At 32.0% G+C, this 23989-nt stretch overlaps 1 protein-coding gene across 1 annotated transcript in view; it reads right to left on the reverse strand.

The window, feature by feature from the left end:
- Positions 1 to 2245: 2245 nt before the first annotated feature.
- Positions 2246 to 23989, reverse strand: part of LOC139516813 (uncharacterized) — a 43094-nt gene continuing 21350 nt past the window's right edge. Inside the window, exons 7-12 of the mRNA XM_071307137.1 lie at positions 19060 to 19145; positions 14909 to 15368; positions 14373 to 14477; positions 8103 to 8338; positions 7596 to 7785; positions 2246 to 2489 (exon numbers count right to left, since the gene is read on the reverse strand). Of these exons, the coding sequence (XP_071163238.1) occupies positions 2428 to 2489; positions 7596 to 7785; positions 8103 to 8338; positions 14373 to 14477; positions 14909 to 15368; positions 19060 to 19145 (1139 nt within the window). The 3' untranslated portion in view covers positions 2246 to 2427. The remainder of the gene's footprint in view (positions 2490 to 7595; positions 7786 to 8102; positions 8339 to 14372; positions 14478 to 14908; positions 15369 to 19059; positions 19146 to 23989) is intronic.

Consider the following 23989-nt stretch of genomic DNA (forward strand, 5'->3'; position numbering starts at 1 on the left):
ATTTTAGATCCTGATTTGGACCAACTTGAAAACTGGGCCCATAATAAAAAATCTAAGTACATTTTTGGATTCAGCATATCAAAGAACCCCAAGATTTCAATTTTTGTTAAAATCAGACTAAGTTTAATTTTGGACCCTTTGGACTTTAGTGTAGACCAATTTGAAAACAGGACCAAAAATGAAGAATCTACATACACAGTTAGATTTGGTATATCAAAGAACACCATTTATTCAATTTTTGATGAAATCAAACAAAGTTTAATTTTGGACCCCGATTTGGACCAACTTGAAAACTGGGCCAATAATCAAGAATCTAAGTACATTTTTAGATTCAGCATATCAAAGAACCTAACTGATTCATTTTTTGTCAAAATCAAACTAAGTTTAATTTTGGACCCTTTGGACCTTAATGTAGACCAATTTGAAAACGGGACCAAAAGTTAAGAATCTACATACACAGTCATGACAGTTAGATTCGGCATATCAAAGAACCCCAATTATTCAATTTTGATGAAATCAAACAAAGTTTAATTTTGGACCCTTTGGGCCCCTTATTCTGTTGGGACCAAAACTCCCAAAATCAATACCAACCTTCCTTTTATGGTCATAAACCTTGTGTTTAAATTTCATAGATTTCTATTTACTTATACTAACGTTATGGTGCGAAAACCAAGAAAAATGCTTATTTGGGTCCCTTTTTGGCCCCTAATTCCTAAACTGTTGGGACCTAAACTCCCAAAATCAATACCAACCTTCCTTTTGTAGTCATTAACATTGTGTTTAAATTTCATTGATTTCTATTTACTTAAACTAAAGTTATTGTGCGAAAACCAAGAATAATGCTTATTTGGGCCCTTTTTTGGCCCCTAATTCCTAAACTGTTGAAACCAAAACTCCCAAAATCAATCCCAACCGTTCTTTTGTGGTCATAAACCTTGTGTCAAAATTTCATAGATTTCTATTAACTTAAACTAAAGTTATAGTGCGAAAACCAAGAAAATGCTTATTTGGGCCCTTTTTGGCCCCTAATTCCTAAAATGTTGGGACCAAAACTCCCAAAATCAATACCAACCTTCCTTTTGTGGTCATAAACCTTGTGTTAAAATTTCATAGATTTCCATTCACTTTTACTAAAGTTAGAGTGCGAAAACTAAAAGTATTCGGACGACGACGACGATGCAGACGACGACGCCAACGTGATAGCAATATACGACGAAAATTTTTTTCAATTTTTGCGGTCGTATAAAAATACAAGCCATAGTGATCAGATGTAATTGAAAGAAATTGAAATGCTTGTGAGAAATAAAGGGTATAGAGACTATAGATTGCTTTAATTCAGCATTATCTTGAATTGGACTTATCTTCCTTTGTTTATTATGGTAGTTGAACTTTTTTTTCTAAAACAGATGAATGCTAACACTACACATCACATAAATAATAAAAATAATAACATTTTCTTGACAAATATGATTATACACATAAAAAATATTTGTAACTTATATATCTGAGTACATATTATTCATCAATTGTTTGGTATTGTACAATGGTATTTAAACACTCAAGAGGTAGAGGTCTTTCTTGGAAGATACAGCTATCAAGTCAGGAACATAAGTGTTTTAATACATTTAATACAATATTTAGCATTACCCTGAAAAATGTATCACTATGGAATTTTAAAATTCAAAATACCAATTGAATTCATGAAGGTGGATATTACTGTCAGTTTAATTTCAATGAAATCAAATTGTTGAAATCACTTCTGATATTTTACTGTTACAAACTACCATTAAATGATCACAAATCTAAATGATTAAGGCATAAAAGGAATGTCAGGGACTGTATTCTTAAGAAAGCACTCATTAGGGACTTTAACATATATACAAAACATATCACAACACACCAATTGTCATATAAATTATAATACACTAGAACACACCCGCAAAATTGCAGGTAGTAAGAGCTTGGTTGAAAGTAAAAAATAATTATTGTCCTGTCCACGTTTACTCTTGTGAAAATTATGTGCAAGTTTCAAACCAGTGTCCTAACACTCCCTGGTGTTGGGTTGGGGATTGTCCTTATAAAGATTGAACATTGTAAATAGGTTAGTGACACATCTCCATTAATCCTGATAGGGATCAAAATTAAAATGTTCTGCATTCAATTTGTATCACTTGATAAACAACATTGAATTCTTTGGTTTACCCCCCCCCCCCCCCCTTGAACTTTATGAACAATAAGAATAATATTTAATTTTCTGAACGACTTTACATATAATTTTTACAAAATTACATACAATACATGGAGACCATCTTATGTGTCAATTTCACTTTTTAATAAATTAGAAGTTTATGCCATAATTTACAGTAACAGAAAAGAGAGATCCACCACAAACAGTAAAACTAAAAAAGTCAGAACTAATTGGTACATTCAATCTGTACATTGTTCGTTGATTTCCTGCTCCATAATATCTGCTAAGGAATGTGTAGTGTCTGAAATATATCATTCACAAATATTATTAATGTTTTTTTTTTTCAATATCTAAATGAAAAAAGTGCTGCGCTATAAGCACAGTATACGCCATTGCCCTTTTAGCTTGTCTTTATGCGCCAAATGATTTTTTTGGTACATTAATTAGGCTGTTAAAGCTTAGATCAACGGATATAAACAATTCACCAAAGTTTCATAAAATTTTGTGAAAGTGTTTATGAGTGATTGTCTGAAAACTGGAAAATCCACCCTTTTTTAAGCATAAAAATTCATAACACAGAAAGGTGAAATCTGAAATTTATAAAAATCGAAAGTAAGCATACATCAATAGATATAAACAATTAACCAAAATTTCATTGAAGTTGATGGAAGCATATTTTAGTAATTGTCCAAAAGTGTGGACGAGAGACGGACAGACAGACGAACAGACAACGGTATACCATAATACGTCCTATTTTAGACGGGCGAATAAAAATACTGAATTTAAACAAAGTTTGTTTGCAAAAGATTGCAAAGTAAAAGAGCAGATGATAACACAATATGTAGCATGGCCGCATTTTATAAAGGGAAAAAAAACAAGAACAAAACATTTAATATACAATGTTATCATATACTTAGACTAAATAACATATGATTTTTACTGTATGAAAATAACATTTATCATATGTTTAGTAGTAAATACAGTAGTTTTGCATATTTGATAAATAGCCTGCTGTTTAATCCATATCGCGCAACTTTGATGCGCACCCTTTATCGCATACCCTTTTTCACACCCCTACCCTTTATCGCATACCCTTTATCACACCCATACAATAATAAACAAAATCTTTTTAAAACAACAGCACGCAAATTGTAAGGTAACCCAGGTGCTTCGGATAAATAATTGAGCAGTTCTTTTAAGGCTTTTGAAGCAAGAGAAAAGTAGAACTGAAGGTAACCCAGTGCTATTGATCAGAAAACAGCTAGTTCATATAATATAATACTCTCATGTTGAAATATATGATAAAGCGTATAAAACATGGCAAAATACATATCACATGCTGTATCACCCTCGACCAATATCATCCCTCGGGCCTAAAGGCCCTTGGGCTGATATTGGTGTCTCATGATGATACGACATATGATATGGATTTTGTAATGTAAACTCCATATTTTTTTAATTGTTGCTTAGCGGGCTGATATGAAAAGTTTATCACATGCTTCGATTGTTATCACATGCCTTTCCGTAACATTATCGCATGGCATTCCGGTGATACTCGGCAAATTCCAGAAAATACACCTCAATGCTATGATTTCAATGAAAAACATTACAAAGCAGTGTAGAGTGGGGTGCGCATATTCGCCTGGGACACAATTTTGCCATTTTATAATTTTGATTTGTAAATACTTCAAAAGATGGCTGAAATGGAAGAAATATGCCGGTAACTAAGATTTTTATAACAAATATGATTTTATTTTCAACTACGACAAAATTGCGGCACTTACCGCAAAGGACCGAAAAACGGATAACGATTTTCGGCCAATTTTCTAAATGAATAACACGATTTCTAAGAGTTATTTCTTAGTAAATCTGATTGCCTGATTGCCCTAAATTTCAGTTCTGTACACCTTTAAAATGTCTGCTATTGCCATCTATAATGAAATTGATTTGAAAAATATTGTTTAAAGCTGCAGTTATTTTGGTTTAAATAGATGTATAAAAACGGCAAATATGTATCCCCCGTTAACAAAACATCAGGAAATTTCAAACACCCTTTAATCTTACTTTACAGATGATTATTTTCAAACAAACACGTTTTCAAGCTTAAGAATATTTTGCATTTGAAGTTATCTTCATATAGAAATCTCAGTATACTTCAAAAACATATGGACCTGAACATAAACTGTGGAAAACATGGAAAGATATTGCGAAAATGAGCACCCCACTTTACAAAACAATCATATTTGGATACTGGAAAGTATATTGTTTAAAAGAATAAAATTAATAATAATAAAAAATATTAAATAAACGCATGTTTTGAAAGTTTCTAACATAATTTAGAAACTTTCTTTAAAAAAAGTTGACTTTTCCAAACAGTGTTCATTATGTATATTGTTGAATTATTTATTTTGGTGATTCGTCCATATTATAATATTTTTCTTCTCTGTTGAGGCTTATGATAGAAAGATTTCATATTGAATGTACTACATCTGGGATCTGATGTCAGTGAAATTTTCAATCTATGAACTTTTATTTTGGAACCACGTAAACATGGTAAAAGGATCATTTTAATGAATTTGTTATTTTTCTCCATTGTTGAAGCATATGATAAAAAGATAATTACATGTCAATTTTCATATCTCATGCATTATCAGCCCTCAGTCAATATCAGCCCTTGAGCCATGCGGCTCTTGGGCTGATATTGAATCTAGGGCTGATAATACATGCGATATGAAAAATGCCATGTAATAATCTGATAATATATAGATTAAAGCATTAATTTTAAGATATTTCTTGTCAGAAGAATGCAACATGTAATACTTTCATTTGATTGGATAAAACAAATTGCAATTCGATCAGACTTTGGAATATACTGCAACAGGTAGAGAGCAATACTGACAGTAGTCACAGTAATGTATGTAAAAAATAAAGATTATGCAAAATTGTGTGTGGAGGAGCAAGTTTTAAGTTTATAACCACTTCCAAGGCCTCATTGGAACTTTTAAATGAAAAACAGTAATAAAAGGGTTAATGTTTCAATGCTTTTTGTGCTTTTTGCTGTGCATGTATAGATTTTTTTGTCATGGGTGGATGGGCCATATCTTTTTTTCTATTAAGTTAAAACATTATTCAGATCATTTTTATGGGTATAATCAGTTGCTATGAAGTTCTGAAACCATAATGACCATAGTCGATTTGTTGTTAGAAAATATTTAAGGATAACCACAAGTGGCCCATTAAAAAAATAATTTTACAACAATAGAAAACATCTTCTACTGGTTTAACTGTTTAATTTCTAAAACTTTTACTTAATAAAGCTTCACCTTTCAAACTAGTAACTACTTAGACCATTCGGCCACCAAGGCCTCAAACTCAAACTGAAAAAGTCTTGTGATGGTGAGGTCTCCCACTTATTGCATGTTGACTAAATCAAATTATGATTTTTTTAAAACTGTTATCACAGAGATGTCTTGCTTTTTTGTAATTTCAATAATGCAAATGTTGAAATTAAAATAGCAACACTTCAACATGTAAGTTTTGCAAATATTCAAAGTCAATGATCCATGAAGGTACATGGCTAAATAATCTCCATTGAAATGAGATGTGCCATTAATGCTAATACAACATCATATCAAATACCATTGACTTATCATAAGAAGTTCCCTTTAAACAAACCTAAACACAAACTAATACATGTAAACTATGCAAAACTTCAAAGTCAATAAACCATAACTGAGGGGGCAGGGTCAAACAATCTTCATGGCAATGAGATGTGCCAATGCTAATACAACTGCATACCAAATATCATCGACCTTAAACTAGTGGTTTCCCATAACTAACCTAATCACAAACTAATATTGTAAATTGGGTTATTTTGGTTTATTTGGTGCCTCCAATGAAAGTGCCAAAATTAAACACACGAAAATAAATCATACACTAAAAATTAAATCACCAAAATCGCCTACAGGTACAATGAAATCGTTATGTTAATTGTTAAGGAAAAGATTTCATGTTATTATATCTTCTGTATATTTACTACAATTCAATACATAGCCAAATCTGCAAATAAATACCTGATATAATTTGACAACATTACTATACAATTTTTAATTAATTGTCAAGAAAACACAACATGAATTTTTATTCACACATGTCTTAAATATGCCAAGCTATTTCTGATTAGACCCGTTGTTGGTAATTAGAATATCAAAACTGATTGTCCTTTATCTTCAATTAATAAACATATACTGCCAGAGGCATAAGAATTAAAATTCAAATGAATGATTATTAATAAACAAACATGTACTGCAAAAGAGATCATTAAAATTGATTTCATATGATACTAGTAAAAGGAATTAATCTATTTAGATAGTAATATTAACGTTAAAGATTGTATTTCTTATTCATTCTCAGCTTTGAACCGTGAAATACGGAATTATTTGCAATTCATCCACATCTGTATCGGATTTTAATATTACGTTAACTTTGTGGTGTTTTTAGATTGAGAAATTTAATGATATTTTTTCAATAACGGTTAAATAAAAGCAGATATGAATGAGCATGTCAATAATGTTGTTCCAAAACTAAACATATCAATTAGACAAAGCATCAAAATTATGCACACAAAATTAAAACACATGCTTTTTGAGAGAAAATCGCCAAAATACCCCGACACCAAAATTTCCCAATTTACGGTACATGAAAACTAAGTAAAAGTTTCAAAGTCAATAGACCATGACTGAGGGGACAGGGCCAAATACTCAAAATAGAACGAGATATGCCAATGCTAATACAGCTGCATACCAATTATCATTAACTTACTACTAGTGGTTCCCCATAAACTAGACCTAATCACAAACTAATACATGAAAAATAAGCAAAAATTTCAAAGTCAATAGACCATGACTGAGGGGTCGGGGCCAGCTAATCTCCATGGTAATAAGATGTGCTAATACTAATACAACTGCATACCAAATATCATTAACTTACCACTAGTGGTTCACCAAAAACTAGACATAATCACAAACTAATACATTGTTGACGCTTAACTGTCGCCAACACCAGAAACAGCATACCTATGTCTCGCGTTTTGACCTCATCAAGCAGGACAAAAATGATTCAGTTAAATCTATCTATAACTTAATATATTGTTGTGCTCCATTAACCTAAGAACTGACCTAAGTATGCAACCTTTACCATGTTTACTGTAATGCCATACATACGAAATAGTCATTTTTTTTTATTAATGAAATCAAATAGTTATTCATAATTTTTTCAATGAGGAAATAACTTAAAACAACCAGTATATACTTACAACTTGACTTAAATGCCTTCTCATTATACTTTAATTAAAGTAATTGTTTCAATAAAAATACTACAGTATCGTTTAAGTACACACACTACCTACCATCAAAGTAGATAAATTCACAATACTGAGCCTTTTCAGGTGCAGCATTTTTCATCAATTGACTAACAATTCCATAAAATCTTTCTGCTTCTGATCCTATGGTCTCATTATTAACCCCAGCAATTGTCCAATCTTTCATTTCTCCTAAACAAGTCACAGGTGCAGCATACTGCCCAGCAAAGTATATTTCCTGCAAAATGAAAAAAAAACCCAAACATTAACAATAGCAAGAATATAAATGTATCATTATCTAAACCGGTAGTTGACATTTACTCAAAAAATATAATAAACTTCCAAATGTGCTTGATGCTATCTATTAGACAATAAGTTAAGAAATAAGGTACTATTCCCATATTTAAGAAATCAAAGAATGTTATGACCTCATTGTGTTAAAAATTATGTCTATTTCATACCTGTGAAAATTAATTTTAGGTCACATCACTTATTAAATCTCTGCTTAGCGAGCCTAAAGGGCTAAACAAAAAGAGCTTGGTTTACACTGTGTACCTTTTTCCTAAAACAACTGCTCGATGACACTTTGTAAATGTTACAGATAACTGATCTCTTGTTTCCAAATGGATATATAGGTGCAGTTTCGGTGAAATTGACAATTCTTCCATTGTTGTCCTCCACGACATTACCAGTATTACAACTTTTAGGAATGAATATGTACAGCTTGTGTGGACATTTGAAGTCTGCAGTCCCTTTTCTCTCAAAAGCAGGAATTATTTCATTTAAAATGCCTAGTAAGAGGTTAAAAGAACATATTGTTAATATTTTCCACATAAAAAAAACATTGGCTGTAAGATGCATTGTACAACGTATACGGTTTTGTATAACAGTATATTACTAGTTTTTGAAGTATTATTATTATTTTGTTTATGTATTGAAATTGTCTATCAAAACTGTGCCTGTTTGAATGTAGATGTAGAAGGCCAGGTGCGGATAAACTGTTTTGTAGACTATTTAACCTTCTGAAAATAATGAATTTTATTATTATTATTATTGTTATAATCCTTTGCACTGGCCTTATAGGCTTTGTGTAATTATACCTTTAGTAAACAATGAGCATATATAACAAGAGTGTATATGCTGAAATGTCTCGCCTTATCATTGAATTATTTGAAAGTTTGTATTATGAAGGTTTGTTTATACATTGTATAAGTATCAAATAAACTTAACATTGACCAATAATTATGAAAATGAGGTCACGGTCAGATAATACGAGCTACACTAACATGTACACCTAACAATCATTCCACACACCAAATATAGTTGACCTTTTGCTTATAGTACTTGGAAAATTTAATAACCAAAACACAAAAAAACTTAACATTGACCAATAAACCATAAAAATAAAACCATGCTCAGATCAAACCTACCAGACTGACATGTACCCCATACAATAATTTTATACATAACTTATAGTTGACCTACTGCTCATAGTATCTGAGAAACAGTCCCAATCATGAAAGTTTAACCTTGATTACCGATCCATGAAATGAGGTCAAGGTCAGGTAAATCCTGTCTGACTTGTCGACCTTGAAGGGAACCCAGATACAAAATATAGTTATCCTATTACTCATCATAAGTGAAAAACCAACATGACAAAAATCATTTTTTTTTTCAAGCAGTCACTGAACCATGGAAATAAAGTCAAGGGCAATGGACATATAACAGACAGAAACTTTTACCATATTTTAACATAAGCTTTCTGCACCCTTAGTATGCAGGATCCAGGTTTTCTACCTTCTGAAATATTAAGCTTTATACAAATAATTTACATGGTTGCACCCAGATAGTAATCCCTATGTTGTGCATACTGCGACTGACCATTGACCAATGAGCCATGAAAATGAGGTCAAACCTGCCAGACTGACACAAACCCCTTACGCACATTCCATCTACCACATATAATTGACCTACTGCTTGTAGTATCTGAGAAACAGAACAAACTAGGGAACTTTAACCTTAATCATAGATCAATGAAATGAGGCAGAGGTGAGGTGAACGCTGTCTGACCCAGTAAGTCTTCCAAGGATCCCAGACACGAAATGTAGTTATCCTTTTACCTGCAGTTATAAATGGGAGTCACATGACAAAAAAACCCAGTCCCTTAACAATGAAAATGAGGTCAAGGCAGTGGACATATGACAGACAGATACTTAGTAACATATTTAAGTATTTGCATACAAGCTATGAAGCATCCTGGTCTTCAATCTTCTGAAATATAAAACTTTATATTTCTGATGGTGACACAGGTTAGTAATAACTATGGGATACATTGGATTTTCGTCTCAGGCAAGACAAAAAATGGAAGTTTGTGCTCTATCTTTTATAATGGGACATTTCTTCTGTTTATTGTCGCCACGTAGCCTTTTTGTGCTAATGAAGTGTAAAGCAAACAACAATCACTAAATCAATCTGTTTATTTGCTTAGTTCTAAAAATCAGCATGATTCATGCATTAAAATATTAAAATCTTACCAGCATTAGTTAAACAAACATAATGTGTAATGCTTCAATAAACAAAATAAGTGTAATACAACTATAGTCCAGTCAAACTAAGTTTGAACCTCAAACTAATTGCAACAGGTAATGTTTTAGTTCTAATCTATAGCATTTAGCCCCAAATATACCCAGAAAAAAGGTCTCATAAAATCTAAATAAAGGATACCTCAAAATCAGCATTTTCATTAATTTCTTAAATTAACATTGGAAAGGGAGATAACTCTGCAAATTTTTTTTTTTCTTCAGTTTTTGGTTGATTTTCTTAACCCTTAGACTGCTACGCGCGACTATTGTTGTTCCAATAAAGCAGTCCGCTGCTGCTACGCACGACTATAGTCGTTTTCCGTAACTCGTTTGTTTACACAGTTACCATGGAATGGGCGGAGTCAATATTCATGAGATTGCGGCAGTTTCGACTTGTATGGATTCTGATTGGTTAAAAATCTGCGTTCTTTCGAGTGTCTCTCGACTTTAAATCAGGTAAAAGCGATCAAACTGAAAGTGAAAATTTTTTGATGAAAAAAGTGACAAAATGGCAGATATTATTTTGAGAAATGACCAACATGTTCGGAAGTATTTCAATGATAATGATTTAACAGCGGCAGCCAATTAAAAGGATTTGGATGAGAACAGAAGATATAATAGATGGAAATAGAAACATTCTATCAAAACTGTGAACAGAAGACTTTTAAAGCGAGAACCACGGGGAATCCCAGACCTTGTTCAAAATGGATGACATGAAACAGGATTTGGGATGTTTATCATTTCGCCTTTCAAATGTGTATCAATATTGACTGACATCCGAACTTTAAGTTTGTCAAAATTATTTATTGATGAAAGCTATAACAATGAACTTGTCGTATAAATATATTTGAACATGGAAGTAAAAGTCCGCGCAGAGAAAGCCGGAGGAAAATACCGGAAAATATTTGCATAAAAAAGGGTGTTGGTCAGAGAAGAAACTTTTTTTTTTATAATCACAATGGAACTAGTTCTTAAAAGAGATTTTTAACTGTATTGGTTTAATTCTGAAGTCATGGATACTTTTACATTGATGGATTTGTTAATAAAACATGAAAAAAAAAATTTACCTTTGTTTACCTCTATTTGCACCTGTACAGGTAAAAAAATGACCAGAGACTCACACAAAAATAAAATAAATAAAAAATACAGAATCTACCAATACTTTTTTATATAACTTTTATTGATGAATATTTAATATTTACAAAGATACAGCAATTGTAAGTGAGCATGTTTATTTCATCAGTGATTAAAATATTATTCAGCAATACACAAAAGTACAATAGAAATGAATGCAGCAGTCTAAGGGTTAAAATTCATGTAATGTATGATACTTTGATGGGGTTGTAAGTTCGTATTTGACCATATTATATAATCTTCTGCTCATGAAATGTACAAAACAGAAGTGTTATCGGTATTTTTATTATTTTTTTGCACATTTTTCATCAAAGAAATTGTAAATTTATGGCTTTGTGACCATTTTGAAAAAATAATGTGAACATCTGGTATTGTTTATATCTGTATATATGTTCAGCATCTACCTTGTTTAAACCACAAAAAAAAAGAATATATGCTTAATTAGTTTATTAAATTTGATATAATAACCTTGACATGCTGATAAATCTAATAAATGGTCCACAAATGAATTATATATGAAATCTAGGTTGTTGCTTGATAAAAGATTTGAAAACACCTTTAGAGTTGTTTGTTTTACTCTAAAGATGGCTAAAATGTCAAGAATTAATACATTCTGTTGAGTATAGGTTGCATTTCTGTAAATATTGACAATGCAATTTCTCATAGGAACTCCTTTTACGGCTAAAACTGTACCACTTTTACTATGAAGTTTTGAAAAAAATCTTATCCTAGAATTGAAAGTTCATATGCACCACAATTTTTTTCAAAGGTCAAAATATAGGGCTGTGCGTCATATTTTCAACGTTTATATGCCCTGAACATCTCAGAGTTTAAACTTACACTAATTTTCTTAACTACCCCTACCTCGAATGAAAGGTTACCACAAATTTCAATGTAAACAATATGCACGTGTTTATTTACTGGTAGCATTCCCAAGTTCTGTCTCTGCGATATGGAACACAGAGAGCATAACTGGGAACCAGTATGTAAACAAAATTAATTTTCTATGAATATTCAATTACTTCCCAAAAGAGGCGTGTTTTGAGAAACAGCTGTATTTACAAAGTGCAACCTATACAGACATTTATTCAAATAGAAAACTCTCTAAAATTAGTTTTTCTCACATTAATACTCATTTATCAGAATTAAAGTCTTATAGAAATCACTGTGTATACTCTAAGTTTTTCTTTACTATACATTTTATACCCCCTCCCCTGTTTCAATTTTTAAAAGAATTTGAAAACAAAGACTTTAATTATTGCGAGCTTCCCCTATTTGCATATTTTCTGATAAAAAATGCCTAGAACCTGTTAAAAACTGTTTTGATAACATATTGAAAGCATATCAAAATATCATAAATGTAATGTTTAGCAGTCAATCATTACAACATTCAAGATTATATAAAGTATCCAATCCAACCTCTATCTCCAGTCCACATCTTACTGTATGCCTATTTGTCAATTAAAGAACACATTTTCTGCCTCAAATGGTCAATTTAGAATTCTTGTCACAACAGTATCATCTGTAACCATATATCTGACACAATTTAGCTACTATATATACTAGAAGTGTTCAAACAAAGCCATATTTTCAATAGTTGTATGTATGCAGATACCAGTCTGAGATATAAATTCACTAAAAATGTTGTAGAGATGACTGCTAACATCTGATTTTTGCATAACTTCCAAGCATAGCTATTGTTTTCTATATCAAGAACTTTAAAATCATAAAATCATAGCATTTACGAGTTAAATTATTTGTTTTATGACCCAGGGGGTAGGCAATTTTCTATGTTTTTTGTCTCTGGGGCCTCAAATTTCCTAAATCATTCTGCTGTTTCTAGCAATTTGGAATATTGAGTACATATTCAGGATAGAACACACTATTGTAATTTGTAAGTTTTCTTGAGATATTTTTGTTTTTTCTAGCTTGTATTTATTATGCCGTGGTGACAAAAAAACAATGACTGCGAAGAGTAAATAAAAGCACTTCTTAACAATTTACTTACAAATATGCAAATATTATGATTTAATTTTGTATCCAGGACTTTAAGTTAACTATGCATACTGTAAACTGTGAATTTATGCTGAGTCATCATATTTAAGGCCCAGGATTCTATCAATCTTCATTAAATATTTATAAAACTTCTTATTTGAGTTAATTTTTTAAAAATCTGTGAAATAAAGCAAATTTGGTTAAATTCTGAATGTTCCCCTTTTTCACCCTATATAGGTTGCATTTCTGTAAATATTGACAATGCAATTTCTCATAGGAACTCCTTTTACGGCTAAAACTGTACCACTTTTACTATGAAGTTTTGAAAAAAATCTTATCCTAGAATTGAAAGTTCATATGCACCACAATTTTTTTCAAAGGTCAAAATATAGGGCTGTGTGGCATATTTTCAACGTTTATATGCCTTGAACTTCTTAGAGTTTAAACTTACACTAATTTTCTTAACTACCCCTACCTCGAATGAAAGGTTACCACAGATTTCAATGTAAACAATATGCATGTGTTTATTTACTGGTAACATTCCCAAGTTCTGTCTCTGCGATATGGAACACAGAGAGCATAACTGGGAACCAGTATGTAAACAAAATTAATTTTCTATGAATATTCAATTACTCCCCAAAAGAGGCGTGTTTTGAGAAACAGTGTATTTACAAAGTGCAACCTATAGGCAGTAAGGTTATAATTTTGTATTAATTTAAATTGATATTTGTGGTTTTTTTTGCAGAGTTATCTCCCATTTCAATGCAAATCTCCATATGGATTTTATAATTGTGATTTTTTAGTTTTCCTCAAGTTAGATTTTGTTGGACTTTTTTCTGTGTATATTTGGAATATAATTCTAAAGAGTAAAAACTATAAAATCTTCTGTTGCAATAAATTCAAGGTTACTGTAGAGTAAAATTTATGCTAGTTTGACTAAACAACAAATAATATAACCTCTGTTAAAGTTTTAACAATATAGAAATAATGATGGAAGCCAATTCCCAGCAATATTGTGATACTAGTCAAAGTATATGCAACTTCTTAATTAAAGTATTGTGCAAATTCCAAATTTTCAAAAGTAAGCCATTAGAAATATTAACAAAATGATTACCTGGTAATATCTTCCTCAGATAGTTTGTGACATATCCCCAAGCTAGACCATTGGCTACATCCCCTGCTGGCAGTATCATCTGGGTTTCCATAGGAGTATCCCTTCCTAATTGAAAATCCAATTATGTTGTTATAAATAATTTCTAAGTTGAACATTTTTGAAGACATATACTTGATTTAGTCATTTAACCTTCCAATCTATACTACTAAAGCCAACAACCTGTTGTATTTGTTCAATGGGACAATAGAACTTACAAAAGTTTAAATGGACAGGTAACTTGCAGGTGAATCTATGGAAAACTATGATAGGGTTCGCAATAAAAGCCAAAAAAAATGGGAAAGCTTGGTCTTTCAAAGATAATAACTCTTATAAGGAGTAACCTGGCGACTTTATGCCAAGTGAATTATTTGTAGATTATATCTTGCTGATAATTTTTGCTATTTTATGTTTCTCTATTGAATAAAATGTTAAATCCCTATGTTCTCTGTGGAGGGGACATGTAATGTATTGATTTGAATTATTGAATATAAACATACCACTAACAATACTGTATAAACTCTTCAAATGCTTTTTATTTTGATCATCAAATGGAATGTATGTGATCCATCTCAGTGCTTCTGGAATGTGCAAATTATCACATTGGTCCACAACAGGTATTACTCGAACTTTTTTATTATATATACTGTCATTCAGTGCTGCTAAAACTTTAAAATTCATGGATTCTTCTTTCAGAGCATGTTTTGTTAAAAGAAAAACAAACCATCTACATTGTTTTGAGGCTGAGATAACTCCTTCAGCAAAAGACGAACCACCTATGAGTTTCTCCCAATGCAATATATCACTTTCAGCTATACCATTTTCCGTAAGATAGTCCATTATCTCTTCTGCCCTTTTTTTATCTTCATGATGTTCTGTATAAGCAACAAACACTTCATAATCATATACGTTTTCTTCAATAGGCTCCAACTTGTCAACATTAGGAGGACGTAAACCTTCCTGGAAAGAAAAGTACAATGACATACAAATATTTCATATCTGAAAGTTTTATACATATAAGTGTGTTCTGAGTACCTTTAAATAAATTATTCTGCACTTATTTTTGTCATAAAGTATTTCCTTTTTCCTTCGAAAAATATCAAAGGTTATTTGTAAAAGCTCTGTTCATATTACTCAGATCAATGTTTGATGCATCTGAAGTCTAAACAAGGAATATATTGATAAATAAGTCTTGTCAAATTTCATATAATTCAAAAGTAAAATATAAAACCTGGTTCCAAGAGACTTTTCATTGACCATGTTGACAAACTTCCTAAAAGGTGAAAAAGTTGATTCATGCTTTTTTGTACTAAATTCTGCAATATATGTTTTTATTATAGTAACTGATAACTTCCAATTAAATCGTAATGAACATAAATGCTATATACTCCATAATTGTCCCTATTCCAAAGTAAACAGGGTTCGAAAATTAAAAGAAGAAACTATGGTTTAGTTTGGTTGATTTGCTGTCTTATTAACATTTATCCCACATCTCTTTTTTATTGCATAGAATATATCCACATTATAATCCATCAATTGTCTTGATAAATACTAATGATGGTTGTGTTGATGAGTTTGGTTTTTTTTCATGACTTTGACTACCCATGACGATCTTGCATGATTGGTTTTGATGGTTGCATGAATCATAAGAATATCATATATGCTGGTAAATTCATTTAATCTGAAATTGAGAAAAATAAAAGTATAATGTCTGCACATATTTTATCAACAATCACCTATCCTGTCTCAATAACTGAGGTTGTAGTGCTCTAAAGAATGCATAAAAGCTATATAAAGTTTTATTCATATTCATGCTTGCTCAGGTTACTTTCTAGTGACTTAATCAACTAGAGGCTCTAAAGAGCCTGTGTCGCTCACCTTGGTCTATGTGAATATTAAAGGAAGCAGATGGATTCATGACAAAATTGTGTTTTGGTGATGGTGATGTGTTTGTACATCTTACTTTACTGAACATTCTTGCTGCTTAAAATTATCTCTATCTATAATGAACTTGGCCCATTAGTTTCAGTGGAAAATGTTAGTAAAAATTTACAAATTTTATGAAAATTGTTAAAAATTGACTATAAAGAACAATAACTTCTAAGGGGGTCAATTGACCATTTCGGTCATGTTGACTAATTTGTAAATCTTACTTTGCTGAACATTATTGTTGTTTACAGTTTATCTCTATCAATAATAATATTCAAGATAATGACCAAAAACAGCAAAATTTCCTTAAAACTAACAATTCAGGGTCAGCAACCCAACAACGGGTTGTCCGATTCATCTAAAAATTTCAGAGCAGATAAATGTTGACCTGATAAACAATTTTACCCCATGTCAGATCTCTCTAAATGCTTTGGGTTTTGAGTTATAAGCCAAAAACTGCATTTTACCCCATGTTCTATTTTTAGCCATAGCGGCCATCTTGGTTGGATGGCCGGGTCACCGGACACATTTTTCAAACTACTAACCCAAAAGATGATTGTGGCCAAGTTTGGATTTATTTGGCCCACTAGTTTCAGAGGAGAAGATTTTTGTAAAAGATTACTAAGATTTACGAAAAATGGTTAAAAATTGACTATAAGCAATAACTCCTAAAGGGGTCAACTGACCATTTCAGTCATGTTGACTTATTTGTAAATCTTACTTTGGTGAACATTATTGCTGTTTACAGTTTATCTCTGATTATAATAATATTCATGATAATAACCAAAAAAAGAAAAATTTCCTTAAAATTACTAATTCAGGGCCAGCAACCCAACAACGGGTTGTCCCATTCATCTGAAAATTTCAGGGCAGATAGATCTTGAACTGATAAACAATTTTACCCCATGTCAGATTTGTTCTAAATGCTTTGGGTTTTGAGTTATAAGCCAAAAACTGCATTTTACCCCATGTTCTATTTTTAGCCATGGCGGCCATCTTGGTTTGATGGCCGGGTCATCGGACACATTTTTCAAACTACTAACCCAAAAGATGATTGTGGCCAAGTTTGGATTAATTTGGCCTAGTAGTTTCAGAGGAGAAGATTTTTGTAAAATATTACTAAGATATACGAAAAATGGTTAAAAATGGACTATAAAGGGCAATAACTCCTAAAGGGGTCAATTTCAGTCATGTTGACTTATTTGTAAATCTTACTTTGCTGAACATTATTGCTGTTTACTGTTTATCTCTATCTATAATAATATTCAAGATAATAACCAAAAACAGCAAAATTTCCTTAAAATTACTAATTCAGGGGCAGCAACCCAACAACGGGTTATCCGATTCATCTGAAAATGTTAAGGCATATAGATCTTCACCTGTTTAACAATTCTACCCCACGTCAGATTTGCTCTAAATGCTTTGGTTTTTGAGTTATAAGCCAAAAACTGCATTTTACCCCTATGTTCTATTTTTAGCCATGGCGGCCATCTTGGATGGTTGGCCGGGTCACCGGACACATTTTTTAAACTAGATACCCCAAAGATGATTGTGGCCAAGTTTGGATTAATTTAGCCCAGTAGTTTCAGAGGAGAAGATTTTTGTAAAAGATTACTAAGATTTACGAAAAATGGTTAAAAATTGACTATAAAGGGCAATAACTCCTTAAGGGGTCAACTGACCATTTCGGTCATGTTGACTTATTTGTAAATCTTACTTTCCTGAACATTATTGCTGTTTACAGTTTATCTCTATCTATAATAATATTCAAGATAATAACCAAAAACAGCAAAGTTTCCATAAAATTACCAATTCAGGGGCAGCAACCCATCAACGGGTTGTCCGATTCATCTGAAAATTTCTGGGCAGATAGATCTTGACCTGATAAACAATTTAACCCCATGTCAGATTTGCTCTAAATGCTTTGATTTTTGAGTTATAAGCCAAAAACTGCATTTTACCCCTATGTCCTATATTTAGTCGTGGCAGCCATCTTGGTTGGATGGCCGGGTCACCGGACACATTTTTTAAACTACATACCCCAAAGATGATTGTGGCCAAGTTTGGATTAATTTAGCCCAGTAGTTTCAGAGGAGAAGATTTTTGTAAAAGATTACTAAGATTTACGAAAAATGGTTAAAAATTGACTATAAAGGGCAATAACTCCTTAAGGGGTCAACTGACCATTTCGGTCATGTTGACTTATTTGTAAATCTTACTTTGCTGAACATTATTGCTGTTTACAGTTTATCTCTATCTATAATAATATTCAAGATAATAACCAAAAACAGCAAAATTTCCATAAAATTACCAATTCAGGGGCAGCAACCCATCAACGGGTTGTCCGATTCATCTGAAAATTTCAGGGCAGATAGATCTTGACCTGATAAACAATTTTACCCCATGTCAGATTTGCTCTAAATGCTTTGGTTTTTGAGTTATAAGCCAAAAACTGCATTTTACCCCTATGTTCTATTTTTAGCCATGGCGGCCATCTTGGTTGGTTGGCGTGGTCACCGGACACATTTTTTAAACTAGATACCCCAATGATGATTGTGGCCAAGTTTGATTAAATTTGGCTTAGTAGTTTCAGAGGAGAAGATTTTTGTAAAAGTTAACGACGACGGACGCAGGACGACGACGGACGCAGGACGCCGGACGCCGGACGCAAAGTGATGGGAAAAGCTCACTTGGCCCTTCGGGCCAGGTGAGCTAAAAATACCTTGAGTTTCTTTTCGGGAGAAATATCATCTTTTAAATCTTCTTTTACAGCCTCCATCAAAACCTCTGAAATGTCCTTCTTTTCATCTGCAATTGCAAAAAGTAGGAGAGAAGATTTGCCATATGGGTAAAGAATGATTTCGATAGTGCAAAGGACACTAAATTTTAGCAAAACTCTTCTTTTCATCAATTTTTTTTTTAAACTGGTCAATCAGGAACATTAGTTAGTTGCAATATATCTTACTTGTAATCTGAAACATTAAATGCTAAAAAAATTCAAAAAATGTTGAGAAGTGAGGCCCCCTGGGCCCCCCCTAAATCCGCCTATGAGTATTGTGTATAATTTTATAACATTTGGTTGAGGCAAATTTAAGTTAGAGAACGGAAACAAAAAAATCAGCAATTTTCCATTTGTAAAGGGGCATAACTCTAGAACAGATAAAGTGTCACCACCAAAATTCAAACTTGATCTGTTTTTGTGGTAAAGCATGTTGTATAAGTTTCATAACATTTGATTAAGGGTAACTTAAGTTAGAGAACGGAAACGAAATATTCAGCAATTTTTCCATTTGAAAAGGGGCATAACTCTAGAACAGTTAAAGTGACACCACCAAAATTCAAACTTGATCTGTTTTTGTGGTAAAGCATTGAGTATAAGTTTCATAACATTTGATTAAGGGTAACTTAAGTTAGAGAATGGAAACGAAAAATTCAGCAATTTTTCCATTTGTAAAGGAGCATAACTCTAAAACAGTTAAAGTGACACCACCAAAATTCAAACTTGATCTGTGTTTTGTGGTAATAAGCATTGTGTAAAAGTTTCATAACATTTGGTTGAGGCAAATGAAAGTTAGAGAACGGAAACCAACTTTGGGACATATGTATGTGGCTTCACAAAATAGTTACCCTCTTATCATTCACTTTAATATATATAGGCTTTGCACTTAAATTAGACTAAAACAGCCAATTAACAATTTTTATGACATTTAGGTATAGACATCATTCATGTTTTGTCATTTGAAGGTTGAATACAACTTGTGTATATTGTGCTGCAAAATCATTAATATAAACAGAGAACAATTAAAAAAGAAAAAAAATAATTGTTTCAGTATAATTCTTTTCAATTCACATTAATCAAAAAAACTTTTCATTGTGCCTTGAATCCAGGACTAAGCAACTGCATCAAAACATTATGCATTGTAAACTATGTTGTTTGAATTTAACACTGATTCCTAAATATGACTTTAAATGTTTTTCCAATTTCATCAAAAATAAAACCATGTTGTTTTGCTGTATCAATTTAACAAGCTCCATATATTATAACAAATAATTTATCTTATTAATTTATATTATTGTCAAATGTTTGGACTCCTTGGTTTTTTTCCTACAATACAGGGTAAAATAACAAGCCTTTTTCTTTTCATATAAGACTTCAATAGCTCATAAAAGGCTATTTACCAAAATTTAAGCAGATTCTAGATTTTTTTCTTTCGATTTGAAACCCAAATAATACCAATGCAAATATAAGGTAAAAGTCCAAGTCTGCCTTTTCTCGCCATTTAAAAAAAAAAAAAATCTCCAAAAGGCGCTCAATAACCTATTAATATTTTTAGCTTATTTTGTTTCTTAACTAATGCTTCTCTGACTTATTGTATCAATTTTAAATTCTAGATTTTCTTCATTTCACCTTAGTACATCCTTAAGGTTATCTTAAAAATCAAAGAGCTGATTGGTCTGACGTGAAGAAGATGCATAAAAGGTAACTTGAATTACCATAAAAGCAGCCCCACCAACCCAGCCTGCTTTGTCCCATTATTGCTTTCAACATATTTTTTTCTTCCAAACTGATACTCATAACTCAACCAAAACTCACTTTACTTAACATAAAAATCTGCAAAAACTGTTGATTCAAATTCAAATTTCAATAACTAAATTCCATACATTTGTCACAGCATGGTCAACTTGATGCAATGCAAATTTGCCAAGCAATTATAACAGTAATTGAAGTGGTTTCACTTGAAAGTTTCTGTCAAAGGTAGCTAGTTAACTTTCAAAAGAACAAGAATGTGTCCAAAGTACACGGATGCCCCACTCGCACTATCATTTTTCAAGTTCAATGGACCGTGAAAATTGGTAAAAAATATAATAAGGCATTAAAATTAGAAAGATCAGATCATAGGGAACATGTGTACTAAGTTTCAAGTTGATTGGACTTCATCAAAACTACCTTGACCAAAAACTTTAACCTGAAACTCGCACTTTCATTTTCTATGTTCAGTGGACCGTGAAATTGGGGTCAAAAGTTTAATTTGGCTTTAAAATTAGAAAGATCATATCATAAGTAACATGTGTACTAAGTTTCAAGTTGATTGGACTTCAGCTTCATCAAAAACTACCTTGACCAAAAACTTTAACCTGAAGCGGGACAGACGGACGAACGGACGAACAAACGAACAGACGAACGGACGCACAGACCAGAAAACATAATGCCCCTCTACTATCGTAGGTGGGGCATAAAAACTGGCTCCAAGATTTTAGTCAAATTGCTTAAACTAGTTTCATTATAAACATATATATAAAAAAATCTAAAATATATCCAATGCAGATATGTCAGGCCAAGGATTGGGTTTTGGGCACATATTAGCATATCAAACCCGTTCATTTTCTGTAAGTGCTCGACCCATATTAAATTTGTTTTTCATCTAATATTTTTACACAAAAGTATGATGGTAGGAATGCCTTTTTCCGTCAGGAGTCACACAGCCCTTTTCTGAAATTTTTCATGAAAATAAAACTATTGACAGCAAAGAATTACTGGTTCCGTATTCGAGCTTCGATAATGGGTGTACTTTAATGACGAATAACGATAAAGAGCTGGACTATTAAATCCCGTTTTTTATCACTTATAAAACTTTGAAACGTAAGGCAATAACGGCAATCATTGAGGACATTCTGACAATGATCGACATGAAAACTATGTACTTTCAAAATGTAATCCCTCTGAAATGACAATGAATTTATGAATGACAGTCGTCAAATGGAGACATATTAAGGCCACACCCAGCAGGCAGGTTGCAATTTGGTCTTGAAAAAAGTATTCAATATATCAGTTTCGGCGAAAAAGACATTCCGGTCAGACATGCAAACCCCCGCCCCCCCAAAAAATCTACCCGTTTTTTATTCATCATGTTCATTTAATGCTAAATAATTCTGTTGGAAATTTTCATTTCTAATAGCAAAAAAGTGGACAAGATTATTGTTTTCAATCCAGATACAGCCAAAATTTTTGTTTAAGGCAAAAACCAGAGTAAGATTTTTTTCTCTAAAATATCTCAGACTACCTCCTCAAACAAATGGTTTTTACCTTAAACTTTAAATCTATCTAGAGCTTATACTGACTGGGGATCATTTTTCAGCTATGTTATTTCTAGTTAAAATAGGCTGGGGCGTTTGGGGTTAAACATGTTTTCGTAGGTAAATAATATTGCTGTGGAACTTTTTTTTCATGAGAGTGTAAAAAAGTATAACTTTCTGTTTCGAGGAATTGTAAAATAGAAGTCAATATGTTCTTGCTCAATCCTGTGTCGCTTTGAAGATGATATGATTGTCATCCTCAGCCTATGCAACGTGTAACTGTAATTTGAATTTCAAAAAGACTGAGTGACGTTTTTTTCGGCGAACTGGTCAACTCCACCATAGTGAATCACATGACTTTGACATAATCAGTAAATACCATCACAAAATATCATTATAAGTAAAGAATTGTCGCATAAAAATGGAATACACAGGAAATGGCAAAGTTCACAAAGTCTAGTCTGATTACAAAAAAAAGAATTCCAAGCAAAGGGATATGCGCTCTACGCCCCCCTCTGGATCCGCCACTGATAACATACAAAATATTCTAAATTTTGTTTTAAAAAAACTTATGTTGTCTAAAACCATGAAAACTGGAATATGACTTGATTGCATTAAAGATCTGAACGCAGACGGAACAACTAAATCTGTGTATTTTTTCAAGCATCATTGATTTGAAGTCGTACTCTCCATGTAGATACTTGACTTTAACACAAGAAGGTTTGTATGAATCAAATGAAAATTCTGTTTGTCAATATTTTGAAACTTTCGGATATACAATTAAATTTCCCATTTGTGCACATGCCCGGATACGTAAACAACATGGTTTAGATTAACCCGAATTATCCAGTTGTTTCATTCCGATAATTCCAATTATTAATCTACCAAAGACAATTACAGTGGAGTCCCAATTGTATGCGTGGCCAGTGATATAGCGCATTACCTGATTTCGTCATATCAGCAATATAACAATAAAAGAATCATTCTTGTAATTATATTGGTCTTCCAAAGGGACAGAAAAGATTAAAATTTGTAAGTTCAAAATTAAATTTAAAACTGCAATCCAATGATTAATCATATTTAGCAATTTCCATTAAAAAAAATTACATCATCTGATAAAATTTGTTCCATTGATGTTAAATTTTATCAGATTGAAATAAATTTTGCTTTGCATTTCGAGAATTAATACCATAAATATCTGAATAAGTTTATAAAACTTTTAATACCCATAATATTAGTATTTTGATAAATGCTAGGACGTATAAAAGTCCTTGATAAAAGTAAGATGAAGGAACCCAGGGTGAACGTACTCTATTGACGAACGAAATCAGGACGAACCGATCCGATACCAAAATCATGCATGCGTACTACAAAACCTACATTAAAAATATCCGGTTTACAAGTGAACAAATAATGTTCATGTAAGATAAGATGAAATCTAATAATATACATAGATAAAAGGGAAGATATTAATAAATTAAAACATGAGAAATAATAACACTAACGATAATGATTGTTTTTCATGCCTAACTAATAAATTAAACGACCAAATGCTTAGATCATGTGTAATTTGTAAA

The sequence above is a fragment of the Mytilus edulis genome, chromosome 3, assembly GCF_963676685.1.
Source record: "Mytilus edulis chromosome 3, xbMytEdul2.2, whole genome shotgun sequence".
Classification (NCBI taxonomy): Eukaryota; Metazoa; Mollusca; class Bivalvia; order Mytilida; family Mytilidae; genus Mytilus; species Mytilus edulis.